Raw genomic sequence first — 24,526 nt, 5'->3', positions numbered from 1 at the left:
GGGCGCGGCCCCTTTAAGAGGGGCAGCGCGGGAGGGGGGCGGCCGCCCGCGTTCACACCTGGAGTGGGAAAGGGGGGCGGGCCCCGCCGCCCGTGATTGACGGGCCGCGGGCACCAATGGAGAGCGGCGGCGCGACGGCAGGGGGGGCTCCTGGCCAATGGCGGCGCGGCGGGGGCCGCCCGGCAGCCAATGGGCGGGCGCGCGGGGGGCGGCGCGGCTACATGTTGCGGTGTCGCCAACGTGGGTCCGCGGCGAGCGGCGCTCGGGCCGGGCGGCAGCGGCGGCGACCCCGCGGGAGCGCACCGGGACCGGCCGGCGCCCGCCGAGCCCGAGCCGTGCGGCGCGGAGCGGCAGGAGGAGCAGCAGCAGGAGGCGCTTCTCGCGGCGGGGACGCGGACTCGACCCGCCCGGCAGTGCCCGGTGGATGCTGGTGCCGTAGCGCCCCGCGGGGCCGGCGGCCGAGGCGATGCTGCGGGCGGCGGAGCGGCGCTGAGCGCCCGCGGCGTGAGCGCTCCCGCCGCCTCCTGCCGCCGCGGACGTTCCCCGGTGCCGGATACAAAATGGCGCTGCCGTCACGGGCGGCGGCGGCGCTGCTGCTGCTGGGGCTGCTGCGCTCGGCCGCCGCCGGCTGCCCCGCGGGCTGCGCCTGCGGCGGGGACACGCTGAGCTGCGGCGGGCTGGCACTGCCCGCCCTGCCCCGGGACCTGCCCCGCTGGCCGCGGCACGTGTGAGTACCGGGGGACCCGCGGGAACGGGCCGGGGGGAGACGGGGGGTTCGGGCAGCCAAACCAGCGCTCTTTGGCTTGTTGTCAAGGCAGGAGAACTTTAAACAGAAATCCCCGCGAAACTCCGGGTTGTTTGTTTAAGTGGAGCAGGCGCTGGGCTGCGCGGTGCGGAGCTTGTCCCGTGATCCGGTGTCCCCTCTGGCACCCACCGGGCGCGGGGTGGGGGAGAAGGAGGCGGCGGGTGCGATGCTGGTCCCGGTGGAAAGCTGGGGTTCCCCGTACCTCGGTCCCTTGCGGGGCTGACCTCCGGTGTCCCGGAGGAAAGGGAGCCGGGAGCGAGTTTGGTCTCTCAGCGATGGGATCTGCTGGAGATAAGGGCCAGCTTGGGCTTCCGAATCCTTATTAGGGCATCGTCCATCTATCCATCCATCTGTCCGTCCGTCCGCGCCGTCCCGGGGCTGCGGAGCGGGGCGCGCCCCGATCCGGACCCCAGCGCCGCGGCCGCGCCCACTCTTTTAATACTGCCAACTTTTTAGGCTGTGAAATTCGGGGAAAGAAAGGGAGCCGAGGGCTTCTGGGGAGTTTCGGTAAAACCCAGGTGTTTTCCAGTCGAGGCGGCGCGGCTGGCTGCGCTCCCTCCGTGCTCGCTGTGTAGCGAAGTCATTCCGCTGCGCTGTATCGTGTGTCCGGGGCGGCCGCTGAGCCCAGGGCCCCGCACCTGGTGGTTGCTGCGGCACCATGAGATGTTTTTTATCCCTGGGAGGGTGGTTTAAAGTGCTCAGGTTGGTGTGCAAGCGCAGGACGGTGTCACTGCCATTTCCTGGGAAGCGCAGCGCGTTGTGTGACCGCTGCTCGTGGAAGCCGAAATAAAACATCGGGCACTTGATGCTCAGGAAATTCGGGGAAAGATGTGTGCTCAGCATTGACAGTTCGAGTCGTTTAGCAGTCCAGGAGGATTGAGAGTGTGGGTGTATGCTCACAAACTTGTAAAAATAAGTGCCCTGAACTGCTAGTTAACTTCGGGAAATCAGTACCCAGAAAAGGAGAGGGAAACAGTGCTTCTGTTGCGGGGCCTTTCTGCTGTTTGAATAGATTCATAACTTATCGAATCTCTAAAACCCCTGGTTATAATAGATACTCCTCAGCCTGGCCAGGAGAGAGGACGGTCACTGAAGTGTAGCTGGAGCTCATCCAGCTCATTATTGAAAAGTTATTAGAGGTTTGTCGTGTTCTCCTGGTGGTATTCACTTTTAGCTGCAGAAGTGCCTTGTTTTACATTAAATTATCCTGTCTCTTATCGAGAGGAACGTGTGGCCTCTGCATTAAAGCCCTGACTCATCCCATTCACCTGTTGCTCTGAAGGATCTTTCCCTCACCTTTCAGAGCAAGCTTTTAATAATTCCAGCATTCCCATGCACCTCTTAAAATAGGACAGTGTATCTTTGTTTGGGCAAGGAAGGGCGTTAATAACCCAGACAGAACAAATTTACTGTTATATGTTTTTTTCCGGAGTGCTAATACCCAGGAGTGTCTTTTTCAAATGGAACAGGTTTTGGAGTGTCTTGTGTTCAGTTCAAATTTTATTGGTGAAGTAAGAGCACGTGTAAATCTTCTGCTGTGGATGTTGATCTTTTAGTAGTGGTAGAATATGGTTGGTAACTTTGTATATTACAAACTAACCAAGAGTTGGTTAAACGATGGCCATTGTATTTGAAAATGCAACTTTAAGGCTTTTTTTCTCTCCATCCCTAATGTAAAAAGAAGACGTTGAAGCTATTGCAAGTACTTTTTTTAAAGAGAAATACTGTTTCTAATTATTAAAAATTACTTAAAATTACCTATTTCAGTTTAGAAGCACAAGGATGAAGCATGTTTTTCAGGGTTAGTGGGATCGTAAATGTTCTTTTTTTTTTTTTGTGCAGAGAGTTGATGATAACTCACTTCTTTACTGGTTTAATGCTCTCTATAAAAGCACCATGTGCTCGCAAAAAGTTACCTCTGTGCAAGTATCTGTTTCTTTTTGGATTTTTTTTTAACGTGCCCTTTTAAAGAAAAAGAAGGGAAATGTGACGGTCTGCAGTGGTCCGTGGCTGATGCGGGAGCAGATGCGGGTTCCCCAGCCATAAACCGGGGCGAGCCGGGCGATGCTGGAGCTGCGCATCCCCATCCCCGTCCCTGCTGGGCGGGCTGGGTCCCGCCGAGCTCTTGGCTCCCCGCCGTGATAAGCTTGGGCATGTTCGATCGCTAATAGGAGACGAGATAAAACCCAGCTTGCAGTGACTCTGGTGGCAGTGCTTTAACTTCATTAAGGCTCTATTGAACAATCCCTCCTTAGCAGTTTATCTTTATTCCTAACGAGTGCCACAATGCCGAGGCAGTGCTTGGAGTCGGTTTTCAGTGTGTTGGAGATAAAGCTTTTGTTTGTCGGCTTGGAAATGCGGCTCGGCAGCCTGGGAGGGTTCTGGAACAGACTTAATCACGCCGCGTATTTTGTCAACAGGACTATATCAGTACCGAGGAAAAGCGCTGGGGCTTTTTGAAACTATTGTTATTTCTCTGCTGGCAGCAGAGCTAGGAGTTGTCATTTTTCTCCCAAGCTTTCAGAAGGAATAGCTGATATGCAGAGGGGCTGCAGTCGCTCACGTTTAATGTAGTGTGGCATGGATGTTTTTCAGGGTTGTTTTTGATTTTTTTTTTTCTTCCTTAAAAGCAACAGGCAGCTCAGCACTGTGTACCAGTTATATAAGTGTTCTTGACTTGCTGCACGGGGCACGTTGCAACACTGCCGTGACCCATCCCGTCCTCGCAGCAGCACCCAGCTGCAGCTGGGAAGGGTTCCTGATCCTGGGAAGGGTGCACAGAGCTCCTTTGCAGTGCCTTCCTTTGGAGGTGCTTCGTGTCTGGTGGTGTTTAAGTCTGAAGTTTGTTTTTAACAGTGGAGTGTTACATGTGGCATTAAGTTTTAGGGCTAAGCTTAAGTATAGGATGTTTCCTGCCCCAAAAAAGCCCCCAAAAAAGTCAGGGCTCCAGCAGTGTTGGTGATGTGGCACATCCTCTGCTTCTGTCTCTCCATGCATCTTGATTTTTGAGGAGTGACAGAAGAGATATTTCCTTTAGGCATCGTGTATGACTGAGGGTTTTTTCCTTTTCTATTTACTGATAAGCAACAGTAAAAGAAAAGCAACAGTATTTTAGATACAGCTTTTGGTGAAAAGATTTAGGGACAGTGAGGCTATGGTTGGATAGTTAATTCATTGCTAACGTGGTCTGCAGCAAAAAAAGTTTTTGTTTCAAACAGAAGTACTGTTTGACCCAAATGACTAGGAGATATTTTGGGGGATATTGACCATCTGTCCATGGACCCTTCTGCCTCTGGGTCAGTGTGCGTGTGCCTGGCATGTCTGGGAACAGGCAGCATCCCCGGGTCCCCAGGAGAGCTGGGCTAAGAGCTGCTCTCTGTTTCTCAGGAAGGCTCCAGGGTTTGGCTGTATGGATAAGTTGCCCCGAGGCACCAGCTGCGTGCGTGTTGGCTCTTTGCACGGTGCTGCTGCTCTCCGGAGAGATCAGGGCAAAGTGTCTGAATGCTTTTTAAAGTCCTGTGAGTGCCTGTCAGCGGTTTCAGGGTCTGGAAGTGCATTTGAACTAAGAATCAGGAGCAGTCTCTTTCTGGGCTTAAGTGCATACACACAAAGATTTTGTTCAGTGAAACTTAATGTTTGTGCTCAAAATTACCTGTAAATTTCTTGCTAAACTGGGATTTTCACGTGTCAGGTCCTGTATCTTTCCTTTCACGTGTTAGGGTGGCTGCTTGCTTGGTAAGGGGCTCTGCTGCTGCTGCTGGTTGCATGGGATTTTTTGGGAGAAGGGCATTGCTTGCTCTGGAGTAAGTCTGCTCCTGCAGATGCTGGGGGAGGAGGAGGTGCGGGGGACCCTCCTGCTGGGAGGGGGGAGTGCTGCTGGCAGTACCTCTCCTGCACGTCCTGCTTCCAGGCCTGCTGAAATAATGGAACAAAGATTAAGTAATGGTCACCCCGGGCTGCCGGCCCCGCGCAGCTGTGCGGCTCTCAGCGTGTGCCGCCTGCCCGGGGGGCTCGGGAGGATGGCTCGGGAGAGGGATGTGCCTGCTGCAGGCGGCTGCTCCCTCTGGCCACCCAAACACCCTGCTGCTCCAAGGAGGTTTTCCTGCTCAGGTGGGACAGTGCTGGCAGTGCCACAGAGCTCTGGTGCTTCCCGGAGCACCGTCCTTGCCAGTGTCCCTGCTCGGGAGGGTGGCTCCGCACCCTGCGGCACTGCCCTGCCTGCCCTGCTGGGGAACAGCGGAGCCTCTCCGGGCCGGCTGCTGAAGCACAAATAAATACATGTGCTTGCGAGTAAATCCACCCTTCCTGTGCGAACATGTGTCGGTGGATTCGCTGACCACCCTCAGCATGCCGCGGTATTTATTTATCAGCTCCTACGGGAGGGCAGCAGTTAACACAAGCCCTCTGCATCTGCTGTCTGAGCTTCTCATCTCCATCCCGCACTGAGCCACAGCCGGGGCAGAAATTGGCTCATCGGACTAGGATTAAAAGCAAATACGAGACTGATAACAAAGGAAAAAAATACCCCCACTTTAGAAGCCCTTCTGGCTCTCGCAGAAGCCCCTGGCTTCTAGTGAAAAGCTCTAGGACCTCCTCTGCATATTCCTCTCTCCTTTTGAGAAACTTCACGGCATTTAATCACTTTGAGACTTTTCCTCTCTGCAGTGACTGCAATTTGAAACGCAGGGGTCCCATACAAAAGAAGCAAGTGCTCAATGGGCTGTGTTAATATTCAGTGCCTTTTACAATGGGTGCAGTTTGAAAAGGGGAGAATGGATGGTCTGGGAGCTGGGGGAGGAGGAGCTGCAGAGGGAAAATTCCCAGGACAGGGGAAGCAGCGTCTCAGTAGGCAGTAGAAAAAAAAAATAAAAACGAACACACCATCAAGTGTTCTCTAGAAAAATCAACTATTTTGTGTTAGGTACAGCTTAATATTTTTTTCCTTTGCTTGTGCAAAGTGCTCTGCAGTCTTCTGGATGTAAGGTTTGGGGGTGGCTGAGCTTTGCAGGATTTCCTGCTTGGAATTTAAGGGGCAAATGTGAGGTTGATTGTCTTATCCCTTTACCGGTTGGCATCAAGAACCTAAAAGCAGTAAACTAATACTTTTGGGACCCCAGACACTTCAACAAAGCACTTCAGGTACTTAAACGCTTCCTCCAGCATGGGTGAGATTTCACTTTCCTGCTTAAGCTGCTGCTGGAGTCCTGGCTCTGATGGGGATTTGGGCAGATGTGGAAGTGCTTGAAGTGGGCTTTATTTGGTGTGTGAGCCTCACCTGGTGCAGGCGAGTCTGAGAGCACTGGAAGGATGGTCCCAGACCGCAGCTTCAGAAGAGCCCGCTGGAACGGCTCAAGGTGGTTTCATGTTGAGGCAAATCCCCCAAGAATTGTCCCTGAAATGCCCTTCTGTGCCTGCACCTGGGCTCATGAATACAAGAGCATCTCCCACCGGTGTGCAGGGCGGCAGGGAGCTGCTGGGTGCCACCCTGGGCATGCCCAAGCAGCGCCTGCCTTTGGCTCCTGAGCGCTTTGATCCATCCTAGAGGGGCTCAGGTTTTGTCTTGAAGTTTGAGTGGCTGCAAATTGGGATGATGGCTCTGATCCCTCGGTAGCCAGCTCTGCTCAGGGTTTGTGTATTGGCCCTGATCTGTGTATTGGCCCTGGCTGGGATGTCAGCCGCACCCAGAAACTCTCAGTTAGGGCTGCAGGGCTTTTAATTGATCTCGTTGGCTGCCCTGCCAGACACCTTGGATTGAGTTAGCTCAGCTCATCAGCTTTTAACACAATCATTTTGTGCTGCTAACCTAATCACCCAGTGTGACTCCCTTGTCTTGCAGCGTGGAGCTGGATGGGGTCATGTGGATGAATGCAGCACAGATAATTTAGACTGATGTTGCTTGGGAGAGCCATCTGTGGAAAATCCAGGCTTCAGGTCGATCAGCTCTGCAGGACCTGGGCTGGGCAGGAATTAGCACCTCGTGCAGGATGAGGGAGTGATTTAACATAAAATTTAGCTTTGGTGAATAACAGTAAATAAATAAAGCACCTTGGTCTGGGTTGTGGTTTCATAAAAAACCTGGGCACCCCTGACAGCTCTCCCTTGCTGGTTTTTAGTGGCCTGTGAAGAAAGAAGCAGAGTGTGAGGGTCCAGGGTGTGCAGGAAGAAACAAAGGGTTTCTTCCTGCACACCCTGGAAAAATACCTGTTTCCTGCTTCATCCAGCTATTAAATAATATACTACGATTTTTTTTTTTGTTTCCTAGCATGGATAGAGGCTTAAGTCAAGGACCAGGGTGCCGTTGTGCTAATGCACCACATGAAATACCTATTATTGTTGTAGCTGAGTCATCCATTAATAGTTAACCAAGTCCTGTGCTGCAGCCCAAGTCCTACAGCCCCAGCCTCCTCTGGCTTCAGAGCAGGACCACAACACATGTAATATGTTACACTCCCTCATTATGTTTTCAGCACGTTGTCTCTCAGGCCACAACCATATAATTTTGGAGATGTCTAGAAGCAGGCCCTGCTATTTTGGGGACACCTCTCAAGAACTGATGACGTGTCACATCCAATTCCAGGACAGGGTTCACTTGGTTCACGTGGTTCCATTTTCACTTTGAGTAAGAATTGAAGGACAGGCCTCAAACTGCAGCCATCTGTGTAGCTTTTATTAACCATGCTGGATGTGCAGACAGAATGGTTGGTTATTTGCACCTGCCATGGCAGTTTTGTAGCTTCCCACAGTGGCTTTGCATGGATTTCAGAAGGAAAAGAGTAGGAGACTTAACAATTGAACAATTTGGTATAGAGCTACAGATTCTTAAAATGTTATACACAAGTTGCATTTGAAGATGTATTGTTTGCCTAAAGCTTTGTTCTGGAGGTAAAAGTTTTATGTGCAAGAGAATTTGTCTTTTTTTTTTTTCTTTCCAGGGTGGGAGGCAGGACTTGGGTGGTGTTGATGCTGCTACTCATAATGGGACAGTAACTTGTGTGAATTTTCCTTTGGGGTCTTTTCTTGGACCTGTTGGGGCAGTCCCATTATTTTTTGAAATAATTTTTAGCAGAAGTTTAATCTTAAATGTAATTCTTGTAAATCCTACTCAACTTTACTTGGTTGCATATTGCAAAAGTTTCCCTTTCGAGGTGCCTGAATTGAAATGCTTTTCCTAGACCACCTGCTCCAATTTTACAGGGTTTTTTTTTCTCCTTATAGGAAGGCAGACAAACCCTCAGGTGCAAGGAGGAAATGAGAAATTCAGAATACCAAGTTTGGGCAGTGCTGCTTCCCACTTGCCCACACACACAGGGACAGGGATTCATCCTCACCACTTAGCTGTTTCTCTGGTTGCCCAAAGCCTGTGATTTTGGGATGGGCACTTTCCAGGACAGAACCCTGTTGTCTTTCAATTCTGTGAATGCTGCTCTGCTCTGGAGAGCTTACCATGAACACCAGCTACTCACAAGCCTCTCTCCAAAATACTGACCTGCAAATTCCAAATACACTTTGCCTAGCTGGTGTTCAGGCTGCTTTATAACTTCACTTATAGTGTGTTTTAGCCTGCTGCATGCCAATATAAACACAAGTTTTCTATGTTTGTCATCTAAAAAGTACTCTTAAAAAGTGCTGGCTGTCCAGCAGGGCAGGATGTGCAGCCTGTGTGGCAGGGCTGGCTGCTCCCCAGTGCAGATGGGGACTGGGGCTGAACTGGTGGGAGATATTCAGTTGGAGGTGGCAGGTTTGGGCTGAATTGTTGGGAGATACTCACTTGGAGGTGACAGGTTTGGGCTGAACTGGTGGGAGATATTCAGTTGGAGGTGGCAGGTTTGGGCTGAATTGGTGGGAGATACTCACTTGGAGGTGACAGGTTTGGTGGATGTTGATTTATAGCTGTGTTCATGGATGCAGTGCTGGAGTTTGTGGAGCAGCGTAGGTGCTCCACTGGGGTGTGGTGAGTGGGTGTATGTGTGTGTAGGAGTGGGGTGGTGGGAGATTTGGGCAGGGGAAGCTGCTGGTCTGTGGATTGTGTCCTGGGTAATAAAACAGTGATTGTAGGAAACGGCCTGGCTGGAGGCCCTGTGAAGAACTGCCCCCTAAATGTGTTCCAGTTGTCCAAACACTGGTGCCTCTCCTCCTGTGCTGTGTGCAGGGGAGCCTGGAGCTCTGCTGCTGCCTGGGGAGCAGCCCCAGGCACCCTTTGCTGCCTTTTTGCTATGGCTCTGTTATCCACACAGGTTTCAGAGCTGTGGAAAAGTACCAGAAACAGTCCTTTAGCATAGGTTTAAAAAATGTCCTCTAGCAGTCTGGACAGGATGAGCTCTTCTGCAGCAGTCCATGGGCAAGCAGACTGAATTTGGCTGTTTCCCAGCACAAGGTGGTTGCTTTGAGATGGAGCTGGAAGGTGCATGGAGCCATGGGATTTGTTTCTTCCTCTCTCAGGAGACTTTGCAGCCTCAGGGGAGTGAGAGAATGGAGGGGTATGGCAGGGATGTGTCCATGGCCTGTGCTGGCAATGACCCCTCTGTCACTTGCAAAGGGTGAGGAGGTGTGTGTTGATCCTGGATGTTCTTCTTCTCTCATGCCTTCATTGCTCACCCACCTGCCTGGTGGTGGCAGAGGCATGGGCAGAAATGCCAGGTGCTGTGACACAGGGCAGCTGTGACCTGCTGGCAGCCAGGAAAGCATCCCATGCTCTGTTTGTCCGTGGAACTCACTGCAAACCTTTTTCCCCTCCTGAACTGCAGCAGGGTCACATCCACACTTGTATTTCATTTGTTTTGGCAATATGGGGAGACTTCTCCTGTTTTAGGAGATTTAAACAAACCATGCGATGTTTTATTTTGAAAGGTGTCATAATAGTTTGTGCTTTTTCTTTGCTAAGTGTATTTTTGTGCTGTTCCTGTCTGTTGGTCTATAAACAACTCTGTTCATTCTTTTTCCTCCTTAAACAAGTGATCTAAGTCAGAATTCCTGGCTTTTGAACACCTTTGGATTCTTTTGGAGTAGTGCATGCATTTTGCATATAAATCAGTAAATAAAGGATAGCGTGGGGTTTTTTTTAGACTTCTCTGAATTGGAAGGATTTATGAGAGTTGTTCCACCTTTGTTTCACATGGTTATAAACCTCTTGTGCTTTCCTCTGTGTCTAAAGTGATGTCACCAGTGCAGTGGAGGAGCATCTCAGCCAAAGCAGCAAGCTCTTGTGACTGCCACAGCTAGAGATTGGTTTTGGTGACGTGCTGCTCCTCTTGAAGCAGAATTTCTAGGAAGAAAGTGCCTTCACAGCCTGCTGGGCATGGGGCTGTCAGCCCTGGGTGTCTGCACCCCTCAGACTGCTGTCTGGGGCCCCTTCCCTCTCTGGCCACTCAGGAGTGTGGGATTTACAGCCCCTGTAGGAGAAGGCAGAGCCATGCAGCTGGGCAGCATCCTTGGGAGATGCCAAATCACAGCCCAGGCTGTTTACTACAGTTTTTCTCTCGTGGTTCTGAGCACTTGTCTCAAGTGTTACCACTTTGTGGTCTGCTTTACAAGAGCCTGAGCTGTCCTTTCAGCTGGCAGGGACACTGGGACTGTGCTGCATCCCTCTGGGTGTGATAAGCACAGTGTGCTCAGGCTGCCCAGGCTCTGTGTCCTGCTGTTTACTTTGTTTGCTTCTCTCTCCAGCTGGGAATAGCTGAAAGGCAGGGCTTGAAGCACTGCAGGTTGTAATGCTGGCATGGGGCTTGCTGGGGAAAGGGCTGTGCACCATTAAGCCATTTAGGTTTGTCACAGATCGTTTTTTTTCAAGTCAAAAAACACAAATCCACTCTTTTGGTGGAGGATGAGGTGGCAGCTGAACACTTGGGGCTGTGTTAATTAATGTTGCTTTGTTTGTGAGATGAATGGTTAAAAGAAGAGGAATTCAGCAGAGATTTACAGGTTTGTGCATTTGGAAACAATGGGGAAGTTTCCCTGTCCAACAATTTCCAATTGCTTCCTCTATGGTTTCCTGAGTAATTCTGACTGCTGGTTATAAACAGTCTCTCTTGCCATGGCAGGGTGCATCATTCCCCAGATCTCCCTTTGCACCAGCACCTACCTGCCATCCCATCCCTGCAGGCTCCTGGGCTGGTGGCAGGGAAATTTCCAGTCCTCTGGGAAGTCAGTTTCCTGAACACAGCTGTGAGATAGACAAAAACAGCAACAGCCCTCATAGGACTGGGACTGGGAGTGAATTGAAATATTTTGGGGAGATTATGGTCTCTCATAACTGAAAAGCCTTTTAATGGTTTTCCTGCTTTCTAGGTTTGTAATGCAGAATTCCTCTTGACTTGTTTGAGTGGCTTTGGGGCCCCCTGACTGTGCCAAATGTGGAAGAGCAGAGCTGGTCCTTCTCTTGGCATTCCCGGGGTGTTGGGAAGGGGCTGCAGGATGCCTGTTTAGGTCTGGTCTATGGGGACAAGGCAGAAGGGACAAGCCAGGCCCTCCAGCACCTCTCACTCTGCCAGGGCTTCACCATTCCCTCTGGCCCCTTCCACTGAGGGCTTTCAAGCCCAGGTGAGCCAGCTCTGTGTGTGATATTTGATGCTGTTTTGGGGCAGTTTGTGGCCCATGCCCAGACTGCCACCGTGGTTGTTTTCCAGCCTTGCTCTGCATTTAGCCCTCTGCCACAACACTCAGCTGAAGTCTCCCTCAGCTGAAATCATCCCTCCAGCCCTGCCCTTTTGGGGTCTATGGGATTTGTTGGGAAGCAGGGCAGGAATAAATGCTGAACTGCTGCAGGTAGGACCTGCCTTGCTTTGGTGACACTGCTCAGCCTAAAAGTAGCCCTGTAATTATAGCAGTGAAGATCCATCTCACCTAATATAACCCTATAAACATTAGGCTTTATGGATAAGCTAGAGATTTAGTTTTCTCAGTTTTGTGGAATGCAGTGGGTATTTCCAGAGGACAAGTCAAGTACTGTCCTGGGGCCATGCAAGAAGTCCAAGTGTGGCTTGTCCTCTGTGGATGGGGGGCATTGGGATGTGGTTGGATCCTGTCTGGGAGAAGAGAGAGACTCCACCCAGAGCTTTTTCACAGCATGATCATCTCTGTAAAGGCCAAGAAAACTTGATCTGGAATCTTGTTCTATTTGTTCATTCCTACCTCCAGCCCTGCTTTGTGGGGAGCACATGGAGGCCACCAGCCTTGCTGTCCTGGCACAGCCATGTTCCCCTCCTGGAAGAATGGGTTCAGGGTGATATTTAAAATGCAACAGAAAACCCACACTTCCTTCAGAGTTTTGACTCTTGCATTTTTCATCTTGGGCAGGGTTTAAAGTTTTCTGCAGCATTCAAGGAAAGTTTTGGTTTCCCTTTGCCCACATGTCAGCATTCCTGAGCAAAGCAGCCTCAAGATTTGTGGAGCAAATTCTTGAAATTCTGCAAATGTTTTGAGGCAGAAAATGTTTTCAAAAACTGCCTGACCTAAGAAAGAGTTGGTAGCACTTGAGCATGGCTTAGGAAAAATGAATAAGGCATTTTTATCCCTCTTTAAATTAGCATCATTCTGACCAAAACCACCATTCCCAGTCTTGAGAGCTGCTGCACTCTGCCACCTTGTTGTTCTTAAACCACAGCTGTGCTTATTTGAATAAACCAGATAAAAAAGATACAGATTTTAAAACTGAGCTTTTCCTGGTTCTTGCACTGACTTCCCGGGTGATCTTAGTGTCATTTAAATCTGAAAAGGAGTTTGGATGCTTCAAAGTGGACTTAAAAGAAAGGGAAGTAAGGGTTGTGTGTGGCAACTCCTGTACCTGCAGGCACTGCAAACCTGCTTAAGGCTCCTGGGAATGTTCTTCTGTGAATGTTCACCTCTGAATGTTCTCCTAGAGGTGATCTGGGGGTGCTGCCACCAGCACCCCATAGTTTGTGCTCTGCAGCAGCCAAGTTGGGATGGTGGTCTGTTATGGATGCTCCAAACATTGGGTTTATGCACTGGATGTCTCTTGCCATGAGCTCTTATAGAGGCAGGGCCATGAGTGACCAGGAAGGGGATTGGGAGGCAGGAAGACTCCTGAGTCTGGGACCACTGATTTGTGTATCACATAACCCTGCTTCTCAAGGTGAAACCCCAAAGCAGACCCATGGCTATTTTGGCCCAAGTATAGGGCCCAAAGTATATTGTTGAAGTTTTCTTGTTTTTGTGAACACATTCATGGGGGTGGGGGATTTTGGTATTAACCTCTTCTCTTCGGGGAAGGGGTTTGACTCAGACTGAAATTGCTGATTGATTCCCTTTTTTGCCCTCCCCCTTTTTCCGGCTGAAGTCAAGAACCACTTCAAAGGCTCAGATGTGTTGGTGCCAGACGCCACACAGTTATTGTTAGAAGAATTTGAAATATAATTGAAAACAAACCTTTGTTCAGCCAGGCATATCTTGCTGTTGACTTTCACTCACGACAGAGGTGGGTGCTCAGCCTCCTCCGCTAGATTTGATGTCTACACACTTGTCATGGCAGATGAATTACCCCCATGAATTTACATCTGGTAAATGTTTGCAAAATCTGGAAAATGCGTATTTTTAAGGAGTTTTTTTCCTACCTAGGAACCCACACTGACGCTCAAAAGTTGCCAGCATATTTGTGGAATTCCTTGCAGTAATAAAACGCATCAAATTGGTCTTGGCAGGCTGATTTCAATAGAGATGCTCCAAGTCCAGGTTTCTCAGCTTGGCAAGCAGAGTTGTCCCACTTCCTTTTAAGACTTGTCTCTTCTGTGGGATATAAGGATATTGTTCAACGTAATATCGAAAACATTTGTGAAAGCATGGCTAATACAGATGTCTGCACTCATTTCAGCTTTGATTGCTGAGACAGCAGAGGCTGGTGTGGGAGCTTTGCAGCCCAGCTCAGTCAGTCCTCCTGGTGAAGTCCAGGAGGCTGGAATTCCAAAAGAGCCCAGCAAGCCTTTGCCCACAGCAGCCCTTGCTTGCCTGGTGCTGAGTACAAGCTGTTGTCCTCACACCCCATAAGATGACATTTGCAAACATGGTTTGCAAGGTGCACAGCGTGTTTTAGGTCCCTGTTTCTTGTTATTTCCTGTATAAATTTAGAGGCGCGCACCAGGTCTGTATTGGATCAGAATTTAGACTGTTATGGTGTGACCACCTGGGCATCATTTTGTCCCTCCTTGCTGCTGGGTTTGGCCTTTCTTTCTGCCAGGGTGATGGCCTGAGACCTAAAAGCATTAGTACATGGGGTGCAGGGAGCTGAGTCTCTGCTGGAGGTTACTGCTGCAGCCAGATTTGGGTCCCTCTGGAATTTAATAGGTCTTCTCACTGGGAATGTGTTGCTGGATTTGGTGTTTCTTCTCCTTTTAATTTGCCTCCCCTACCAAAAACACCAGTCTCATTGCATATGGCTGCCTGTCTGTTGTTTATTATCTTTGCTACACTGTGGTTAGTGCTCACACATGATATTTCTTTGGTTTCAGTACAGACTGAGCGGGTTGTCCGCCCCTGGATCCAAAAAATGTAAACTATTTATAAATGAAAAATACTCGTCCAGTTTGAAAGTGCTGTGTTGTCCCCTTTCCATCCAGCATGTGCACATTCGTCTGTTCTCCCGTAATCCCACTGATGTAAGTCCAGATTTCTAATAATTTATGGGACTGGGGGCCGTCTGGAGAAATTTTGATGGGACCTTGTGCTCATGGGGGAGAACACGAAGCAATAGTGATAAAAAGTAATGGAAAAATGTTATTTGGCTATGCTGCATTCAGTGCAGATACGGCCCCAAACTCAGATAATCCTTCCTGCAGAGTTCAGGGATTCTTGATTTTGATTTTCCAGTTGGGCTCATCTCCATAATAAGCAACTCTCGAAAAAACTGGGACAAAAAAACTTATTAGTGTGGCTTAAAATGGTCAGAGTGCTTTTTCTGGTACTCCTTGCAATTAAACTCTGTTTGATCTGTTTTGAGCATGTACTTAGTTTTATATTGAGCTGAGAGCCTATGTTTAGTCTCCTAGGGAAGAAAAATAAGACAGGATTTAATAAGATATTATGGGAGGCTGGGGTAAGTTTTCTGTGCCTGTTTGGACAGCAGGGCAGGAGGTGATGCTGGGTGGGCAGGAGGGGATGGGCTGGACCAGAGGCTGAAACAATCAAGCCCAGGGGCAGGAGAAGAGGAGGCTGGGAAGGAAATAGAAGGTGTTTAATTGAGGAGCTTGTTAGCTAGCAGCTGATGGGTTGTTTTTGTAGAGAACTCCAGGGGAACTTGAGCTGAGTTGGTTTCCTGGTTGAAATGAGCGTTGCTCGGTGATGGGGCTGGTAGGAGTGAGGCATGTGGGGAGCAGAGCCCTTCAGAAAGTGCTCCCAAGAGAGCAGGAGTTATTTTGATCTATGGTGACATGGTTTTCCATGCAGCCACGGTGATGGTAAATGAGGTAGGGCTGTCCTGCTTCCTGCTCAAATCTGGAAGATTAGAGGATAGCTGAAAAAACAGGTGGTATTTTTTGGAAGACTGCTCACAGCATCCCAGCGATTCATCATTCAAATGCAAATAGTGGAAACTTTCTCACTGCCAGTGAGTTCAGGCAGCCTTTGCCATGAAACTACAATCAGTCAGTCTGTAAATGGTGCAGAGCATCAGTACTGCAACCAGTGCAGAGAGGATTAAAGCATAACGAGTGTAAATTCAGTATCGTTTCCAGGTTTTCTCTGGACACTCTTGGCACTGATGGTGATAATTCCTTGCTCTCTAAAACAACAATTGGTGGGGAATATAGGGCTTGGGGTTTTAATTTTGACTGTTTGGGATCACCTAAATGCATTTGCACGTCTGTCCTGCACAAGACAGCGCTTGCTGGAAGAGGCTGTTGCAGCCTGGCTGGGCCTGTGGAACGAAGCCTTTAATGCACTGATTGCATATTAATGAACAGCCAAGAAGGAGGGACTGTGCCAAAAAGCAGGGAGCAAAAAAAGCCAACAATATCAGCACGAACTTTGCACTCTAGAAAGTGTGAAGTGATGTTGGTGAAAGGAGTTTACTGCACAAGTGGAACACTGTGGTCCCCTTTGATGCCCAAATTTCTGCACTAGTAAACCGAGGAAGGATAATTGGCCAGAGGAAGGATAATTGGCCGGTGGAGCTCGGTGGGTTCCTGTTAACCCATTCTGTACCCCTTGGAATGCTCCCCACTCCTGAGTGTGTTTTGGCACTGTGGGTGCTTGCTCTGGAGTGTTTGACGTGCTGTGTCTGACGTATGGAGCTGTAACACCTCTCCAACACATGGGGTTACCATCCACATCTGGTTTGTATCACCCTCAGTGGTTTTATTGCAAGCTGTAGTGCTCCATCTGCACCCTTTCCCTTGCCCAGTTCTGTCCCACAGCATCAGGAAAGTGAAATCCTCAGCCTGGAAAAAGCTACAAAATAGGCTGGTGTATGAATTAATTAATGTAATGGCTACTGATAGCAGTGTGCTTTTCCTGGTATTTGGCAGAAATTGGATATCCTGGCTCTTGCCTTTTCATTAGCCTGGTTTCCAAATCCCAAGCTCATTACCAAGTCCCAGGGATGTGGGTTTGGGGTTTTTTTAGGGCTCCCCACCTGCTTGGAAACCTCCCATAGAGGCTTCCCCACAGAGCCTGGGTGATGCTGCTGGTGGCAGTGTCCCCATGGAGTGCTTGGGGACAGACTGGCAGCTCTGTGGTGGCTGGTCAGTTCTGTCTCCCTGCTTCACAGCTCCCTCCAGGAATGTGCAGTATTCAGTGTAGGGGCTTGGTTCCCCTGTGCAGCTGGGGACTTTCCTGTCAGGAGCATTGGGAGTATCTAAGATGATCTCAAAAATATTTTTTTAAATTTTTTGGGGTTTCATTTGGCTCTGGGCCAATTTTTGCTTGTCTCCGATGCATAAAGTGGGTTTGAAAAAATGTTGTTTCTCTCTCTTCCCTCATTTAAACATTTCAAGAATGTCAAGTCTTGTCAGCCTTAGCTTTGCTGGGAAAAAAAAGAAATCCCTCGAGGAGCTTGGGGATGTGTTTTGTATGTGATCTCAAAACCCTGAGGGGAAGGTACGTGAGGGAGGGAAAGAGGAGGTCATTAACAAAAGCTTCCTTTATCCCACATTTTAATGAGGCATTGCCATTAAATAGAACAACCACAGAAAAATTCAACCAACCTGACTTTGTTCCCCAGTGTTTAGCCCCTCGGTTTAAATCATGCTCTCACTTTGCTGGCTTCCTGCTATGACCAGAGTTTTCCAAGGAAGATAAACTCCAAATTTGTAACATAAACCTGGTTGGTAACATGGACAAATTAAGAGAGGACTTCTCATGGAATTTTTCTGCTGCAGTTACTTGTAATCCCAGTAATAGACATGAAAATGGGCACAAGAAGTCTGATTTTCTGAGGGTTTGTGTCTCCAGGGCTGACTAAGGTTTTAGTTGACTTTTGCAGAGTGTTCCTGTTATCTCTGGATTGTATTTTATCAGTGCCCTCCTTTCCCACCTTGGCTGTGGTGTATTTTGGGAGTGTGGGGGGCTCCTTTTCTGCAGTGATTGGCCCAGGCCATCCAGGGATGAAGGATTTGTGCTGGCCCTTGGCTGCTCTCCCCTCCTTGCCTGCCCCTGCTTCTGCAGCCTGGCAGGAGCTCCCTTACCCTTCCCAGCCCTCTGGTCTTATTCCACATTTCAGCTTATTGGGGAAGAGGACAGACATCCACAGACCTTTTCCTTTCTGAGCATGGCTACAAACAACTTTGCCCCGCTGATCATGCAGAAATGAGGAATGGGGAGATTTGGTGGCTTTGGTGCATTCACCCTCCCTTAGTGGTGCAGGGGGATGGATGCTCAGGGTTTCACAGAGACCCTCTCCTGTTTTCTGGGCTGTTTTTTGTGGCAGGCTCCAATGGACAGCTGCCCACCCCAGCTTTCCTCCTGCTTTTCCCAATGCAAGGGCATCTCTGTGCTCCATCCCCACCACCAGCCAGCTTGGATGCTTTTGGGGTGCTGGGGAGTGAGCTGACCTCCCAGAGCTGACCATCCCACCTCGGTCCTGTGCCTGTGCTCAGCTGGACTTTGGAGCCCAGCTCCGGATGGGGCAGGGGGAAATCCCGAAGAAGGAGGAAATGTTTGTTTAATTCCTGACGTGGTGTAAGGTTCAGATTGTGAAACAGCAGGGACAGAGCAGGGCATGGTTTTTCCTATGGTTTGCAGATAACATGTGCAGAGCAGGCAGCCAGCGTGGGGCTGGGGGAGAAAGACACTGAGGTTTATTTGTTTGTGTGGCTTGTTTTTAATTTAAATAACCTTTATAATTTCCCCTCCCTCTGAATAGTAAGCGATTCCTTATTTATCAGGGCCTTGCCTTATTATGCAGCCTGAAATACAGGCTGCACTCCAGCTTTTACAATTGGGATTAATTTTTAAGATGGGGGCAGGTAGTGTGAGCCCCCTGTGTTTGCATTTCCTCTGCTGTTGGAGGCCTTTGGCTTCTCTCTGAGCATAGCTGGGGCCAGCTGCCTGCTGCCCTTGCAGCCCTGGTGCTATAAAAGAGGCAGCAATGTGTTCCCAGCTGGAAGGGGCTGGGTAATTGCTCTGGGCAGGTTTATGGTGGGGAGGTGTGAAGTGCTCTCTGTCTGTCTGTCTGCCCCCCTGCAAGCGGCTCTGCAGATGGGCTGGGGGGCTGTGTGGGGGCAGGGGGACCTCTCAGGGAAAAAGTGGTGTGTTAGCCATCTCCAGAGTCATGGAATCTCAGAAAGGCTTGGGTTGGAATGGCCTTGAAACCCATTTAGTTCCCATCCCTGTGGCCTGTGCACCCACTGGACCAGGCTGCTCAGGGTCCCATCCATAGAATGGTCCCTTCTCCATGGGGATCCAAGGCACAGAGGGGGGCTCAGAAAAGCCACCCTGGGATTTCAGAGTGCATCTCTGGATTCCAAACTGAGTTTTACTTATTAAGGAGGGGGGGAAATGTGTCTAAGGAGCCCTTTGCCAGCTCTTCATAAATATCCCAGAGATTTCACAGCAGAGTGCAGAGACTGTTGAAGCTGGCTAGGCATACCAGAAACTTTATGAAATAGTTGGATTTGATCAACACTTAATCACAGTCAGGCTGCTTGGCCCAGCCTTGCTCCTCTCCCAAGCCCAGAGGAGGCAGGAGGTGCTGGGGTTGGCCTTGTGCCCCTACTGTCAGCTGCACGTGTCTGTGAGGTGGGTGATGGCACGCCAGGACATCTGTCCGTGCCCAAGGGACCATTTATGGCCATAAGGAGAGCAGTGGGGCTGCATCAGGTGGCTGCTGTCCCCCCAGGTACGGGGCAGTGAACTGAAATGCTGTCTGCCCTCCTCCACCTGGTGTGGGGGGCATTGCAAGAGAGCTTTTCCAGGCAGCCTGGCAGGGATTTTCTGAAGGGGCTGCTTCAGGGGCTGTTGTGGTAAGGCTGTGCTCACCCAGTGGCAGGTGAGGGTAGAGGGGTGAATCCACCGAGTGCAATGCCCTTGATTTAATTGCCAGTAATTTTTTTGGGTGTTTGCTGTCCTAGATCCCCTTGCCAATGCTTGCTGTTTGTCCTGCTCATGTGAACAGCCTCCCTGCTCCTGGCTGTCCATGCCTACTGCAGTTCATAGAGACTTGTTCCTTTCAGGTTCAGAGGAGCTCTGTCTCTGCAGGCACACACACTCACGTATTTCTCTTGACCCAAGTCCTTCCCAGCCTGGATTTGTACTGCTCTTACACTGCCTTGTGGGCCAGCATCCAAATTCAAGCACTAGAGAGATATTTGAGGTTGATTCTTTGCTGAAAACCAGCCTGGTTTTTTTTTTTTTCCCTACAAGAACTAAGCAGAAAACTTCAGATACAGCTAGGAGTTTTAGTTTTCAATTAATTTTATGAAGTTATTAGTAAACAGAAACAGAACATTTTCAGCAGCAGCAAGGTTTTTCAAAAGTTTGCCTACGAGCAGTTTATTGATTTAGCAAATAGGTGGATAACACAAGCCTGGAGGTGTATGATGGTTAATGTGTAACCATTAAATAGACTTATTTGGGCACTTTTTATGAGTTCTCATAGCAATTAAAGCTTATAAACCTGTGGAGAGTGTTTTTATGTGGAGCAAAATGAGAACCTTTATCGCAGGGAAGGTGTTCATGGAAAAGGTACAGTTTATGTAATTGTCTTCACGTGACTTGACGTAAGTGTGGGGCTGCAGGAAAAGAAACAACCTACTAGAGCTAACTCCCAAGGCTGATTGCAATATTCCTGTGTATTGGCTTCCCTCCCAGTGGCTCTTTCAGAATATTGAATTCAGTGCCATTCCATGGGGGGCATTTTATTGTGAGCCTCCCTTGCTCTAGACTGATTTTTTGGCTCTCTCCCCTATGGGTGTGGTTTTTTGGTGTGGTTTTTTATGTGTCTTGGACCAGCTTTGGTGGTGGTGTCAAATTTGCTGAAAAAAAAGGAGCATGAAATGGTTTCCTGCTGGCTAATGTGATCAAGAAGTATTCTGCAGTTCTTGAAGCTCTGTCCTGGTTAAAGCAATTACACAGGACCCAAACTTTGTGGGGATATGGAAAAGCCTTGGTTTCTTCTTAGTTGTTTTGTTTTTTTTTTCATCCCTAATAGAGTGTATTTAATGGAAAGTGAAGACTGAATGAAATGTTGGGGATTCAGTAGATGTGTGTGTATGTGTATATGCATGTATAAGAAAACCAGACTGGTTTCCTGTGTTTGCAGCAGCACCTTCTCCACTCTGGAGCCATGTGGATGGTGGGGAAGAAAGGATGGGGAGGGCAGCTTGGCTCAGTTTGTGGAATTGTGTGATTGCACAGCTCCAGGCAAATATTGACACCAGGTTTCTTGGCAGATGTGCTGTTCCTGAGGTGCCCTGGGAGCAAAAGATCCTTCCCTGGCACTTTCTGCAGCCCTTCCTGGGCTGGTGGAGGTGGTGAGTAAAGGGAGAGAAGCTCAGTGAGTGTTAGTGATGGGTGCTGAGAAAAGGTTTCACCCACAAATAGTCTGATATCCCATGATGGGATCTCTACCAAAGGGATGGATGTCTGGCAGATGTGCAGAGGGATGGGACCCCTTGTGGTGTGTCAGCACTGCCAGCCTGGCACAGGTCTGAGTGCAGGGCATGCAGGCATCTGCTCTGCTTTTTGCATCTGTAAAAAACAAAATAAGAACCAATTGCTGGCTGAGAAAGGGAAAATTGTAGAATGCTGTTTTCCATCAGCAGTTGGCTGCCTGGGCTTTGTGCTGTGGCAAGGGTGAGCATGTGGGAGATAACCTGTTCTCCCTGCTGCAGTTCTGGAGAATACACCAGAGCCTTGTTAACATCAGCCAGATACCTCTGTGGTGTGGCTCTGTAGTGCAGTCTGGACAAAAGGTTAAATTGGGCAGTCAGTTTTGCAGTTACTTCCTATGCAACACTCTGGAGAAAGTCCAGTGTCACTCAGTTAACTTTTGCAGAGCCATTTCCTGTAGGTTTTGTTAGAGAAAAGCAAGGTTATGTGTTTCCAGTTGCAGTAGAGTTATTTTCCCCTATAAAATGCACTGCAATTTATTTTTACACAATTTTGATTGGTTTGCTAAGTGTTGGAGGGTTTGGAAGATCTGGAAAGTTGTTTTTTTTTATTTCATACCTCACTTGCTGTGACAAATTGAGGAAAATGTGTTTTTTTTTAATGTGGCATTGCTGAGGTCTGGCCAGGCTGGAAATAGGGAGTGTGCACAGTGTGTGTTCCCACGCTGATGTCTGACCCAGGGCCCTGCTCCTGGCAATGCCCAGTTTTGGGAAGCCCTGAGGAAGGTTTTCTCCTTCAGGCAGCTCACAGCCTGGCAGTTTGCTGCAGCTGCCTGTTCTTCCTGGCTTTCCTCTGGTTTTTCAGCCATGTGAGGTGCTGTCACCCTCTGGTCTCCTTGGGCTTGCCCACTTCCATCTCTCCATGTCCCTTCTTGGGGGGTGCTTTGGCTTCTCCATCATGGTTCATCTCAGGATTTCCTCATCCTTTTATGTGAATTGCTGCACTTCTTTTCCCCAGTGCTGTCTGTGCTTAGAGCAGCAGTGCTTCCCACAAGCCCTGACTATTCTTTCTCTGATTTCCTTGAAATGGTGACATTTATTATTTTCACAGAGATCAGTCTGTCTCCTCTCAAAAGGACATGGTTTGAATTCTCCAAGCAATGAGTGCACCCGTGTCCCTCACTGTGCAGTAACAAACCTTGGGCCACCTTGTGCATTCACATTTCCCAAATAATCCCATTTTGGAGCAGGGCTTGGTGTGAAGCCAAGGAGCCCTTGGCCTGTGAGAGCTGCAGGTTGTGCAGTGAATGGTGAGCCCCTGGCACAGTGCCTGGGCTCACAAGGACCCCTCCTAAGAGGGAAGGGGTATTTCTGTTCCTGGCCAAATTGCAGTGTTAGCTTTTCTATTTTCAGGGCAGCCAGGTGGCCACCCACATGGAGTTTCATTATGAGACTTCTGAAAAATATTTTGAGAGGCTCCTTTGGATTATGCCTGAGTGAGGTGGGCTCAAAGCAAGAGGGAAGGACCTGGCTGCCTTTTAACATCTTCCTGCAGAATTTGTTGTTTGAGTGCAGCATCCCTTCAGATGAAGGAGTTCCCTGTCCTTGGAGCTGGGACTGGAGCTCCTGTGACAAATGCACATCCTCTGGTGAGCAGAAACTAAGATAGTTATAACAAAAAATGTTATCTGAAATGCCAAGAGGAGCAGTATGATTCCAGTAATCATAGTTAAAAGAAGGAGAAATTAGTTTACCCAAGTGTCTTCTGAATCCAGCAGTTTTGCAGGGAGAGTGGGGTCTTTTTATTGTTTCCCATAGCAAAAGAATTGGGAAGTGTTCCCCTCCCCTCTGCAATGTGGAAAGAGCAAAAATCTATAGAAGGGAAAGTTTGTTCTTTGACTGAACCTTAAACATCTACATTCCCTTTGAATTAGCTGTGATGCCTTTAGCTGAGAAACTCTGCAAATGTGAGGGAGTTCATTGAATAATAAATCAAGGCATCCATCCAGCTAAGTACATCAGAGCCCTTTGAAGCAGATGAAAAAATGCCGTTCTGATCTGAAAGAGAGCTTTGGTGCCTGCCTGATGCTAATGCAGGGTTCAAACCCAGCTGCAGTGGCCCCCAACAGAGGTGGGGACCAGGAGCAAATGTGGGCTCATGAACAGCTGCTTCCCTTTGGCTCTGCCTGGAGCCCCATTTGCCCAGGACTCCTGAAAATTTGAGACCCAAAGAGCAAAAAACTGCAGCCAGTGGAAGTAGAGGCTGATTTTTAATCCTGGAAAGTTCTGAGATACCAGACTTGGGGAAGAGCAAGCTCACTTGAAGGACTTTCTAAGATTTAATTGCCTATTACTTTTTCTCCTTCTGAGACTTTGTGCAGTCTGAGTTGCACTAATTCAGAAATCTGGCTTTGCAAGTGGAAGGAGCTGAAAAACAGCACCAATAAAAGCTGTAAAGCTCTCAAAGATTTTTAAAATAGTGCTTCTGTAAAAGATGTGACATTATATGCCGGGGCAGAGTGCAATAAAGATATTTTACTAGCACTCTTCACAACTCAGCTGAAAGTTGTACAGCTGTCCCAAACTGCCCTGATAAAGCCTTTCTAGCTGTGTACATCACTGTAATTGTATTGCCTCGTGCATACATGCATGTGTTTGTGTTTACATGAAGGTCATGCACACGTGGAAGTTATTTAAGCATGAATGCACACGTGTGAGATTCTGCTGTAGGTAAGGAATGTTAAGGCTGGCATGTAGAGCAGCAATAGGTTCAATTGTTCCCTCAGTGACTTGATGGCATTCTTTGGGCAGAGACTTGAGCTTCAGCTCCCTCTGCTTTGACATTGCTGCTGTCCCAGGGGCAAAAAACCAATACAGGAGTTATGCCAAAAAAGTCTGAATGATTGTTCTGACAGCTGACCCTGATGTTAACATCGAGGTAGGAAAGTGCTTTTTATAGAGCACACTCTCACACACAGTCACACACTCACTCACACTTGTGTTACTCTTGATCTAAGTGGAAATGGCTTGTTTTAAATGCAGTTTTTCCATCTTGAAGGTCGATTAAACCAAGTTGGAGGTCAGATAGAAGGGAGAGAACATTTGCTTCTTGGGTGTATCTATTTCTGTAATGTTATCAGTGCATGTGGTTTTATTTCCAGCATTTTGTTCCTGGGCTTTCCTCTAAGGCTGAACAAATTGGATCAGTTGGATGTAGTACAGCTTCCAATTTGGGGTTAGAAATCCATTAAATTGCTTGGTGCTTTGTTGGCAGTATGAAAGTGCTTGGAGTGGAAGTGCATTATGACTGGACATTGATTACTCGAAAGGAAAGGGGATGGATGCTTGTGTAAACCATACACCTCCAGCCAGGATGGCCAGCTTAGGGTTTTTTTAGCTTAAAATCTTCAGGTTTTGCCCTTAAAATGCTGTTCTTTATTACAGAGAAGAGCTATTTTTAAACTGGAAATGGAGAGCTGTCTGCCATGTGTTCCTCACACCTCTGGGGGATTAGAGCTGGCCCTGCACCATGCAGTGCTGCCAGCCTCAGACAGCCCATGGGTAACTAGTCCTTGGTTTGGGGTTATATACATCATTCCTTTCCACACACAAAATGTTTGGATTTGGCCAACCTCTCAGTTTCAGCCCGTGGCATTGGAAGGTGCCAGGAATGTCCTTGCTCTGGTAGATTTCAAACTGAGTGAGTTTATGGTGGGCACAGGGTTGTAAT

The 24,526-nt window shown here is 48.8% G+C and overlaps 1 protein-coding gene across 1 annotated transcript in view; it reads left to right on the top strand.

Moving 5' to 3' along the window:
- Positions 1 to 371: 371 nt before the first annotated feature.
- Positions 372 to 24,526, top strand: part of LRIG1 (leucine rich repeats and immunoglobulin like domains 1) — a 90,437-nt gene continuing 66,282 nt past the window's right edge. Inside the window, exon 1 of the mRNA XM_084214623.1 lies at positions 372 to 727. Within this exon, the coding sequence (XP_084070749.1) occupies positions 561 to 727 (167 nt within the window). The 5' untranslated portion in view covers positions 372 to 560. The remainder of the gene's footprint in view (positions 728 to 24,526) is intronic.

The sequence above is a fragment of the Fringilla coelebs genome, assembly GCF_963513975.1.
Source record: "Fringilla coelebs genome assembly, chromosome: 13".
Taxonomy (NCBI): Eukaryota; Metazoa; Chordata; class Aves; order Passeriformes; family Fringillidae; genus Fringilla; species Fringilla coelebs.
The sequence above is the reverse complement of the archived record's forward strand: the minus strand, read 5'-3'. Positions and strand labels throughout refer to the sequence as shown.